The 12,026-nt window shown below is 35.5% G+C and overlaps 1 protein-coding gene across 1 annotated transcript in view; it reads left to right on the top strand.

Moving 5' to 3' along the window:
• FLNB (filamin B) overlaps positions 1 to 12,026 on the top strand; it is a 124,723-nt gene that overhangs the window by 86,937 nt on the left and 25,760 nt on the right. Inside the window, exons 14-20 of the mRNA XM_072421220.1 lie at positions 554 to 714; positions 1,647 to 1,814; positions 2,486 to 2,578; positions 7,048 to 7,171; positions 7,387 to 7,543; positions 9,636 to 9,825; positions 11,067 to 11,314. Coding sequence (XP_072277321.1) covers positions 554 to 714; positions 1,647 to 1,814; positions 2,486 to 2,578; positions 7,048 to 7,171; positions 7,387 to 7,543; positions 9,636 to 9,825; positions 11,067 to 11,314 — 1,141 coding nt within the window. The remainder of the gene's footprint in view (positions 1 to 553; positions 715 to 1,646; positions 1,815 to 2,485; positions 2,579 to 7,047; positions 7,172 to 7,386; positions 7,544 to 9,635; positions 9,826 to 11,066; positions 11,315 to 12,026) is intronic.

Below are 12,026 nucleotides of genomic sequence, written 5' to 3'. Positions count from 1 at the left end.
AACTGCATCTGAATGGTTTCATTTAAAATTAATTGTGGTAATGTACAGAATCAAAATTAGAAAAAAAGTTGTCTCTATCCAAATATTTATAGACCTAACTGTATATATGAGGCAGAACTATACAGACATGTATAAACCCGTACACTACCTTCATAATAACCTGCTTTGATGTTAACCTAATTTATTAGAACTGTGCTATATTTTTATTAGCATTGTATTCACAGAATAATTTAATTATGAGAGCACTTTACATATAGTTCACTGAGCAAAAATAGAAATTCAAACTTAGCTTTGAAGAAATGCTTTGCTCTTGGTAGTTTGCTTCAAATTGATTTACCAGTTATGGTTGAAGGTAAACAAGTGTACATTTGATTTTCTCAAGTGCCTTCGAATGTATCAAGGCAACTATATTACAATGGAAGAATAGAACATTAAACTCTAGTTGAACTTGGTAGTCTTTGCTGGGCTCAAGGGTAAATGTTGAGAGCAGAGAGATAAAATGATCATCCTTTAATATCACTGTATTTTTTTTTTTTTTTTTTTATTAATACAGAGGGGCAGGTATTGGTGGTCTAGGAATTACAGTTGAGGGTCCATCCGAATCCAAAATGTCTTGTAAGGACAACAAAGATGGCAGCTGCAGCGTTGAGTACATTCCATATGCCCCAGGAGATTATGATGTCAACATAACATACGACGGGGAGCATATTCCAGGTACTCGGAATATTGCTGGCAGCCTTCAGCTGGCTTCAGCTTTTGGCAGAATGTATCTTGCTGTAAATTTTGGAAGGAAATTTCAATATGTAAATTATAGACTGAGCTGCGTTAACTTAATCAACAGCAGTGTCTGTGGTCAAAGCTGCCCTTATGTTTTATGGCGCATATATTTATTACCATCGTTTTGAGTCCAACATGAACCATTTAAAAATGGACCATTGACAAAATGACCTAAACTCTCATCTCCTAAATATAGCATGTAGCTTTAGTTGTTTTACTGCTTGTAAGTCTATCCGCAGACCAAACCTCAGTGTTCCGGAGCAGACAGTAAATTTCCTTTTGTGTATTGACTGAAAACAGTTCAATGCAGTTACATATTGTCTCGTTATCATCATCTGTGTTGAAGAAGATCCATGTTTTCATCTCAAATTTGTTTTTCAATTCAGCATTTATAGTTTTCTTTGTTGTAGATAACGGCTATCAATTTAATGGAAGGAACATTCTTTTCTAGGAACTTTTAGTACTTTAATGAATACCCCCACCCTGTTGAGTGCAGCCGACATGGACAAATACTTAGCTTTGTTCTAAGTCCAGAAATAGTTACTGCATAAAAGCATCTCAGTAGGGTCCTGGTACATAGGAACCATAGCCCCATTAATCCCAATAGATACGAGACCTCGGGTCATCGCTATCCTGCATGTGGCCCCATAGCCATTCTATACTGTGAAGGATCCCTGCAGGCTATCATGAGTAGAGTTTTCCATAAGGGAGGGTAATGGTGTGTTCTGATGCTGTTCAGAATTTGTAGTTGACTCCGCCTGGCTTAAAATTCCTTTATCATTAAAGATTAGATTAGATGCCTTAAAAAATATTATTATGTTTTCTGACAACTATGACTAATTTTATATGTTGCCCTGGGCATGTTGTAGGAAGTCCGTTTAAAGTTCCAGTAAAAGATGTTGTTGATCCAAGCAAGGTAAAAGTTGCTGGTCCTGGACTGGGAAATGCTGTTCGGGCCAAAATTCCTCAACAATTTGTGGTGGACACTAGCAAAGCTGGAATTGCTCCTCTTAGTGTAGAAGTGACTGGACCAAGAGGTAAGGCTTTTTTACAATGATCATATTAAAAATAAACCAATAAATATTCGGGGATATGTTTTCTGATTCTAGAGGTGGATGGTGGAAATGAAATGTGTTGAAAATTGTTGTATTTGGCATCACCTGCCTGCTGTGTAACCATATGCTCTTGGATAGCTCTGTTTTAGTACACTGGTGTGTTGCAGTGTTAAGGGCGTTATTGGGAAATTTGAGCAGTTAATATTTGCAGAAACTGGAACTCTACATCAGACTGAACACTGTTATAAATCTGCAACTCACTACAATTTGCAGTTCTTATGTATAGTCTGAAAATCTGTACTCTTTTAAACTTTGTTTTGTCACTTTATAAAGCGTACTAGTGAACGTTCTAAAATATCCATTCACTCACACCTTGTCTACAGGTAATGGTTTGTGTTTATTTCTTCATTATGTTAACTGATCCTTTTATTTATTTTTTGCTTGGAGATAAAAGAATCTTTTTTACAAAGCTAGCTTTCATACAGCACCACTACTGAAAGCAGTCTGTAAGAAACTCTGACAGGCATGTTGAAGGCTTTGTATGTTCTTCTGAATGTGGTTGTATATCATTTGCCCCAAGAGCTTGAGATCTGCGCACTATGAACAATGTTTTTTGTTAAGATGGAGCTTATTATAACGCTATTTATTTCTAGCTGATGAGACAGACTCTTTATCGAAACGGAGCCCATTGAGAGCCATTTCAAATTTCTTTAAAGGTGACTTCAAACGAGATGCAAAAGAGCCAGGTTTGGATTTTTTGTCATCTGCTCCAGGAAAAATGTGGCGATCCAATCAAGTCTCGATTGATCTTGCTTCTGGTTGTTTTTCCTTAAAATCATGTTTACCACTTCCAATCTTCAAATTTTAAGTCTAAAAAAAATGATTTTGTTTTAAATTTAAAGGTGCGTTCTCATACCTGTAACAAACATTTGCCCATTGTTTGGCGATTGGCTAACCATGAAAGTGTGGCAGACGTCCACTCATTTTAGTGGTGGTGTATTCCCATAACAGCCCATCACATTGCTTTACATTTTCTAATCTGGGCTATTTAAAATCAACTTCTAGCTTGCCAAGTGTCCTTTTCCTACCATCATGCACTGCTTATCGGCAACAAAGTTAATATTTGCTTGCATCTTAGATGTGCCCAGAATATAGTTATAGATATAATTATAGATATTCATTTTTATATTTAATGGGTTATTTTAGTCTGCTTTAATACATAGCAGCAATCTTATCAAACCTATAATCATGCATCGTTGGACTTTCTGTTGGTTCGTGACATCAGCCTATAGTGAAAACTGTCACGTAAACAATACAGGGCTCTGTTCCCTAAAAACTGAATTTACTCAAACCTAGTGCTGTGACTGCGGGACAAGACATAAAACTGTAACTCCTATTTCAATTGCCTTACCTTGAAAATGGCTAACGTGTGCACTCTAAAGTGGTACAGTTTAGCAATAGCTCCTGAAAATAAATAAACAAATTTCATTGCTGATAGACATAAAAACTTTATAACCCAAATTACCTGAGTTTTAAACTCTTTTTGATGCTCTTCTGTTGCAGCCAGTCAGGTTCCCAACTAATGCCAAATTGCAAGGATCGTTTTTCCAGTTATAATCGTAGTGTCTGAAAAATAGTTGTTCTAGGTGATGAGGCCCTGGACACATATAGTTCTTAGTTGGCTAGATGACATCATTCCTTTCTGTCATCAGCCCTGGAAACCAGCACAATCTCCCCCCTTTTCCTGAATGCTGGGCTGCCTTTGACTCTTGAGAGTACAAGCCCTGATCTACATCAATAGACACTCTCCTGTCGATGGGCAATTTAGCTTGTGTTACAGATCCCGTGGGAACGCACCTGAGACGCAGCGGGCTATCCTGTTGAATGGTGTCAGTTGACACAAACTATACAGTTGATTGCTGTACTGAACATGGAACAATCAGGCTCTTGTATGCAGGAATTACCAACCATACAAGATTAAGAAGCCAAAAGAAAGTTCTGATATGTTGAGAGAATAGAAGCCCAGCACTACAAAATGTAGGCGATGCAAATCCATCCTGAAAGTCAACCGTGTTGAACTGTGCCCTATACTATGTAAGGTTTTCTATCACCACATTAGTTTTACTAATGTATAGAATATCAATTTAGAGAGAACACTTATTTCTTCACTTGTAATTTTGTGAAGAGCACCTGTCAAAATTCTCACTAATCCATGAAGTACAGATCACCTGGTATGCTTCAAAGTTCTGCAAAACCTAATCCTGCCACATGATCCCAATCCATCTAAGAAGGGTTATAAAGTCCTTACTGCAAGTGTTAAAATGGAACCAATGTTAGTATTAGAAATGTTGGCTTTGTGCTGCTATGCAGACTATAATTGTTAGTATAACCTTTCCCAAAGTCAATACAAAGGCGCAAAGGTAAAGCTTCAACTTTACCTTTAAACTGCCTCTGACTTTTATGGGTAATTTTATCATAACCTACCCTTTGCACTTCATGTTCTACAGACTAGTGGAGACTTGACAAAATATATATTAATTGTGATATGTATATCAATTGTTGTATATCGAGTAATGGCTTAGTATTTGGTACACAATGGAGTTTGGTAAACACAACTTTTCACGCCAAGCACTCCCTGCTTCCCCCTTAAGTGTACATACACACATTCTATTAATATTTTCTGGTTTAGAAAAGTAGTTAAGGTTTAATAATAATAATTTTTCTACGAAAAAAAATCCCTTTACTTTCTGATTTTGGAGACACAACAGAAAGCAAAAGTAAATCTACCTAAAGCTATTTGTCACTAAAACTTTTGCGGGGGATTTTCCTTACCACATTTGCCCTCTGGATAACTTTAGCTGTCCTGGTGAACACTGAGAATTCCTATATTTTAGTGAGTATGATTTTGTGCCCATTATGTTTGTGGGCCTAACCCTTCCCCATTCTATCCTAAGTTCAAGTTTTGTTTAAAAAATTTTTTTTATTTTATTATTTCGGGTTTTAGTTTCTTACCTGCTGCAGCCAGGTTACAATTTCTTTAACAGATTTCCTAACAGATATAAAAACATAAATTTACAGATTTCAATTTTCAAATTTTATTAAACAGTAATTCATTATGACAGGACTATGTTTTTAAACCCCAGCTATGGCCTATACTGGAACTCTTCATTATTTTTAATATTCTCTTAATACTCTTAATATTTTTAATTCTTGAAATGCCTCCTTGATGATCATTTCTTACTTGCAGTCAGCTTTTAGCATTCCATCAGTGTAGAGCCATCTAATTCCAAAATTCTTTATTAGTATTTTTTTATTTGTAGTAGCTTTATTGTAAATGATTTTCAGATAAAAATAAGCAAAATACAACTTTTTTCTTTATTTTATGTTTTTAATACCTCACTGGTCCAAGAAAGTTACATTAATAAAACACAAAGACAGACGAACTCATACATACACTTAAGGTTCTTCCTCCTCAACATCTGAATATCATTGTGGGCACTTTGGCAGAGAAAATTAGAGCATGAGCAAGTATTATCATGTTAACAAAGATTAGTTTCAACGGCAAAAAGCTTGGCAAAGCCTGCTTTCACTGAATCATAAAGCGTATATTGCTGCAATACAAAATAACTCCTCTCTTGAAGTATTTATTGATGTTATTTTCTTTAATATGGGATAGCTTGCTGCTTCCTATAAAATTATGATTGCTTGGTTTGAGGGTTTTCTTTCTAATGATGATCTTCTTCTTGATTTTATTTAGTAAACTTAAAACAACTCATTTCTGTGTGTAATTGATACCCATAATAATACTGAGGACTGCACATTAATAGTTGGGTTAAACCCCTATACATAAATCACTTCCAGTAATTGTCCCAGTATTATTATTTTTATTGCATTTTCTTTGATAAATGTCATCTTACATCAGCTATTACAGCTTATATACTATTTTTTTAAACATTTATTTTCCAACCTTTTCTAGAAAATAAAATACTCTTAAATGGGTATATAAATTGATATGATTAAATTTTAAAATTATTAATGATGCTATTAGTGTGCAATAATATATGAAATCTGCTTCTGTAGGCTACAGACTTCACTTTGCTATTCTTCCTAAATTAACATTTTTTTTAGGAAAGGTTGGAAACTAAATTTTCCCTTTACATTTCCTGGAGCATATTTTAGTTCTACAATTTAAAAATATATGCTTTTTGGTATAGAAATAGACATGTGAAAAGTTTAAAAGTTTATTATATGTAATTTTAGGTTTATCCAGCTTTCTGTGCTAGTAGTTTGAAAATGATTTTACATTTGCCAGGTTTGTGATTTTTGTTGCTGGGAATGGTGGGTTTCAGCAATGACTGACCCTGAGGCTTAAAGTTAGATATTGATTGAGAGTTATGGATTGAGGGAGATGACAATGATGCTATGCAGGGAATATATTCTATTTGTAAATATATTTATACACACAATATTCATGAATTTTCATAAAGTAATGCTGGTACCTGTGTCTTGCACAAGATGAATATCTTTTAAAAGTTATCTATATACCTGAAAGCTTGTCTTCTGTTGCTGGAAAGGAATTTTAAGGGGACCACACACAAGAACATGTTGAAAATATTATCAAAATGTTCAAACTTTCAACTCGGGTCAACGCACAAAAGTGATCTTTATGTCGGTTTCTTGTTAGTTGGGCTAGTGACATAGAAAGTGTAGTTTTGTAGTGTCCTGGCCAAGCGGGAGAGTAATTCATGAAAGTAACTTCTCACCCACATGATATATCGCCAGCAGCAGAGTCACCCTACTGACATCAACCCTTATAATAACTAAGAGCCATCAAGTTGGAGAGAAAGACACACACATTACTTTATCCCCATGCAAAGCATCAAAAGGGCCTCATATTGAATATGCACATCAAAGTTCATTAGTAGTTCACATCAGATGTTTTAAAACTGGAAATCTGCTCACCTTTAGGTATTTGTAAAGGATGTATAAGCACTACTCTACTTTGAAGGTGAGAGGTGATAAGGGTTCTTTTACTGTAAAAGCTGAAAAAGTGGAGTGGTCATTCAAACAAGCTGTGATAACAGATGCTGCAGATTGTTTTTAGAAAATGGTTGCAGGTTTATTGAAGCAACAATTTTAAATGTTTTTATTTTTCTACTTGAAACTGTAAAACTTAACTTTAAAATGTTGTAATTAATTTACTTCTCTTTCCTAGGTATTGCAGAACCAGTTGAAATTTCAGATAATGGAGATGGAACACATACTGTAGCGTACACGCCAAGCGTTGAGGGTCCTTACACAGTGTCTGTACAGTATGCAGATGAGGAGATTCCACGAAGGTAAAAAAAAAAAAAGCTAAATTATTATTTTCTTTAGTGTGAAAAGCGGAGCAATTGTTTTTTTAATATGGAAAGTATGTCTGTTATGTTTGTATTTTTGTGTTCATCGGGACTTGTTACCTTTTTAGAGTATTTTCTACTATTTTTTCCACACAGTTTTTTCAGCATTATATTTAGACGTGATGTAAATCTGTTTTCTTTCCCCATATGTTTAGTCCCTTCAAGGTGAAGGTTCTTCCAACCTATGATCCTAGCAAGGTGACAGCAAGTGGTCCTGGACTGAGCTCTCAAGGAGTTCTGGCCAGTCTCCCTGTGGATTTTGCAGTCAATGCAAAGGATGCCGGATTAGGAGATCTTTCCGTCCTCATAACTGTAAGTCATATTTGTAAATGTATTAGGATTTTATTGGTTGTCTAGCTTGATTCTAGTTTACTTATGATTAACTGAAAACAAATTGAAGCAACCTAGAAAATCAATCCTTTATCCATCCATGTAGTTTATCAATTATGTGAATAAACATCATCCTACCACATATTAAACCCAGTAGTAGCCAACTTCCCTGCTGTCGTCATTCCACTAGTTTTGTTCCACTCGCTAATGGTAAAATAAATTGATAATATTTGTTATGTTTATGTGGAGGATTTTTGTTGTGTCCCAAGAAGACATGACATGTATAAACATCCTATATGAATAAAACTTTGTACCCTTGTTCCATGTTCCAAGATAAAAGAAGGAAAAGTTGTACAGAACAGTCTGCCTCTTTACATACGGTTGTCTAGAACAGTGTTTTTCAACCGCTGTTCCGCGGCACACTAGTGTGCCTTGAGAGATCTTCGGGTGTACCGTGGGAAATTATCCAATTTCAGTTAATTGGTCCCAAAATGATTTATTTACTGCAAAAAATTTGTCTTCATTTGTCACTCTATACCAGCGATGTATAGTGATAGGCAGAACCAAAAAAAAACTCTTCCACTAGATGGCAGCAGGTAGCTAATTTACGTGTCTGACTTTTTGGTGGTGTTCCGTGGGATTTTTCTAATTGTAAAATCTGTGCCGCGACTAAGAAAGGTTGGGAAACACCTGTCTAGAATATATTACTCTGCAGTAAACTCTCTGCTGCTTGCTATTCAGATTCCTCCCACTATTTACATATAAATACCAATCAGTTAAATGATATATTTATTCAAAACACTTATTTAATAAATACCTGCCAGTGGCAGATACAGCCAACAATGACCCTGGTAACTTATCCTGGCGTAAATGTCATTTACGTTCTCTTTGTCATTGCCTTGGTGTAGTCCTGTCCAATGTTCCTGATCAGTGGTATAACCCAGTGTGGTAACTCCCCACTCCATCGGTAAAGGTGGCAACCTGTGTTGTTTTACCACAGTGGGGAAAAAAAAGTTTGCATATTCGTACTAGAATGTGAGCTATGATTATATAGTGTAGCTGCTGTGTTAGTGTGCCATAATTATTGCACATATTCAATTTGCCTCATATATTACTAGGCTATGGTATAAAGTAAAAACCTTAACAGTACCTAATAAGCAAGCATCTTTTTAAAAACTATACTATAATTAGTAGATAATGAACACAGGAAGCTGCAAGATATGCAGAAAAGTGTTGCCCACCTAGCCATACAATATTGTCATGTAAAAGACAGAACTGGCTTAATATTTAAACTGCATTGTGTTTAAGACATAACATATCCCCTATCAAAGCAGATGTCTAATATAGCTGGACGTTAGTGCTGAAAGAATGCTGATGCAGGATGCAAGGGATTTACTTAAATTCCCGCTTGTTAGTAACAAAGTGTAAATCATTGAACATTAAAAACTTTGGTGTTTGTGTAGGGATTAAAGGGAAATATAACTGAGCCCTGGGGGATATTCCCAGAAAACTAAAGGATGGACAACGTGCAACGTTCTGGGCAATTTTTCAAAACATTCTAGTGTAACCAAAGATGATCATTCCCTAGATTCCAAGAGAGTTGCAATTTTTAGTGTTGTTTATTTACTTTACGGGTTTTGTTTGGGTTTTTTTCCTTTTCTATGGCGGGATGCATGTCCCTCATTAAAACAATCAGATCATTAAAAATTGACACTTGAATGGTTGCTGGTGTGTTGAATGACAAGCTGATTCAAATAGTGTTGATCCCACCATTTGTGGCTTGTTCTCCAACTGCAAGGAGTCTGTATCACTCAAAAAGCTGTATTATCTACAGTATAGAACAAGTAAAACAAAGTCTGGTTTTAGTTGTGGTTTTAGTTGACAGGTGATAAGATGTGGGATTTCCAATGGAAAGATCCCCCACAATATTTACCAAAACTATCTATCTTGCATGGAGCAACTTTGTGTAATGTGAAACATGTCAAACAACATTATTATTGTATCGCTTGTCTGACCTTATTAAGTTGCTATTTAGTATCTTACTAGTGTAATAATTAGCCTATGTTTTTGCTAGGACCAAGAAGGCAAACCAAAGAAGGCTCAGGTGCTGGACAACAAAGATGGAACATACGCTGTATCTTACGTTCCAGATAAAACTGGACGCTATCAGGTTGCTCTCAAGTATGGAGGAGATGATATACCTTATTCCCCATACAGAGTCAGGGCAATGCCCTCAGGAGACGCCAGCAAGTGTACAGTAACAGGTACATAAACTAATGATTGGCTTAATGTATATAGCACTTTCAAATGTAATGTTTTCTGCATAAAAAGGTTTATATGTGTTTACGTTATTCACTGTACTTTGTAACCCTCAATGGATTATGGATTTACATTAAACAAGACAGCAGTTGTTCTCCAGTTGATGAAAACTACAATTAAGATTTTTTTTTTAGGTCTAAAAAAGACATCAAAATAATTTTTGAGAATTGAATAGATTAGTATTTCAGGAAATGTATTAAAACTGGACTCAATTAATTTGAGTTTGACAGGCCTGCTTTTATAGGTGTTGCAGGTATTTGTATAATTGATTTTATATATACTATAGAGCAATATCTTTGTTCTGAAATTGGGGAAAAAGCTTGTTTCTCTGCAAATTGAAAGAAATAAATACCAAAGTTATCCTTCAAACCAACAAAGCTCTTTATTCCTGCAGGAAGTTTTGTGAGTACATTAGGTCATCAGGTTGCATAACCCAGTATTGTTTTTTTTTTTTTTTTTTCACTTTGAGTGAAACCCAATCTTGGTGCTCTTTTTATTTTTACTTCAGTTCTTGGTGTTTATTTGAAATCCCTTGTAGCCCCCAATAATGTGAGGTTACCTGAGCCCTGTACCTGCTCCTTTATATTCTTTCTTTATGAGCCCAGCATCTTTGCGGTAATGTACATTCCTAGGGGATTTAATCACTGATGGCCATTCATTGTGCTGGTAAAAAAAAAAGCACCCTGTTATTTTGTTCCTCTAATGTTTTCAATTCTAGTCCCTGCATGCAATTTATTAACAAAATAAAAAATAGTTGCTGTGTTATATAATATGGTAAAGGTTTGTTCACTTTCTTAAATAGTAAAAACCACTTTTAATTTGGTGTCTTGAATCTGGTTGCATAGATTGATGACTAGCGAATAGCACATGTCAGAACTGAAAAACTCCCATGTATTGGTACAATTTAATTATTGGTAACAATTTTAATTGGGTTATCTGTTCTTATTTTTGGTTAGAAAACCTAAGTGAATTGGATTTGTTCTGCAGCAATCAAGGCAGTTTAAATGATAGACAAAATATCTAGCAGGCTGTGTACAGACAGCATGTGGTGAGATGAAATATTCATGAGAGAAAATAGAGAAAATAAATTTACATTTTGTTGGGTATTATATTCAGACCCCACATTGGAAGCAAAAATATCTTGGGAAAGTTTTGTGCATTCCTGACCTTTTTTTTTCTGTCCCAGGGCCTGGAATCCAGCCCGCTGTGAAGACTGGCGAGGAGGTCGGCTTTGTGGTTGATGCCACAACCGCTGGGAAAGGAAAAGTCACTTGCAGCATAGTGGATCCTGATGGACTGGAGTCTGAAGCAGATGTCATTGAGAATGAAGATGGCACCTATGACATTTTCTACACTACTGCTAAAACTGGTCCCTATGTCATCCATGTCCGCTTTGGTGGAGTGGAAATTCCTAACAGCCCTTTTACTGTAATGGTAAGCCTGTTATGTGCTTTGTTTTTGTATTTTGATCTTTTCCTGTGTTATATTGTACTATAATTATTGAAATTTCCATATTTGTTTTAATAAATTGCTGCATCATAAGGTTACAACAACGACAATGGGAAGCCCCAAAATGTTAGATAAAGGGTGTATTGGCCATCTGTGTTCTTGTCCACCTCGGTTGCAACTTAACTATTGTGAACTATTGTTTCCCCTGAATTTGCATTCATAACACAACTTGTGGGGTACCATGAAGAGATACACTCAAATATTTCAAATTGGGATGCAAAATATTTGTCCTGTGTATTATGATGGAAATAGTGGTGATAAGGTACATAGTAATGTTTACCAGCATGCCAGGTTAAAACAAAATTACAGCAAACCCAACAGTGTGAAAAACCTGTGAGAATGACCTAACATGTTACTGAAATCTAGGCAATCTTTGCCTCGTTTGAAGCCTGGCTACACTCACCAAGGTCTTATTGGTTAAAAAATACTGAACACATTTAATTTATTTTAACCATGTTAAACCCTAAAAATTTCCTAGAAAACTAATATTTGAAATTATGCCAACCAGAAATTTAAGTTTAAATGATATCTTAAGGGTTTAGAATCCACCTTCCTTATTAAAACTCTGAGATCATGCTATGTGAACTGTTTCCAGTCTGATTTCCATTGGACTTGTACTGCCCGATATGTGTGACAG

This window comes from Pyxicephalus adspersus, chromosome 8 (assembly GCF_032062135.1).
Source record: "Pyxicephalus adspersus chromosome 8, UCB_Pads_2.0, whole genome shotgun sequence".
In the NCBI taxonomy this organism is placed as follows: domain Eukaryota; kingdom Metazoa; phylum Chordata; class Amphibia; order Anura; family Pyxicephalidae; genus Pyxicephalus; species Pyxicephalus adspersus.
Note: the sequence above shows the minus strand (reverse complement) of the source record. Positions and strands in the feature narration are given on the sequence as shown.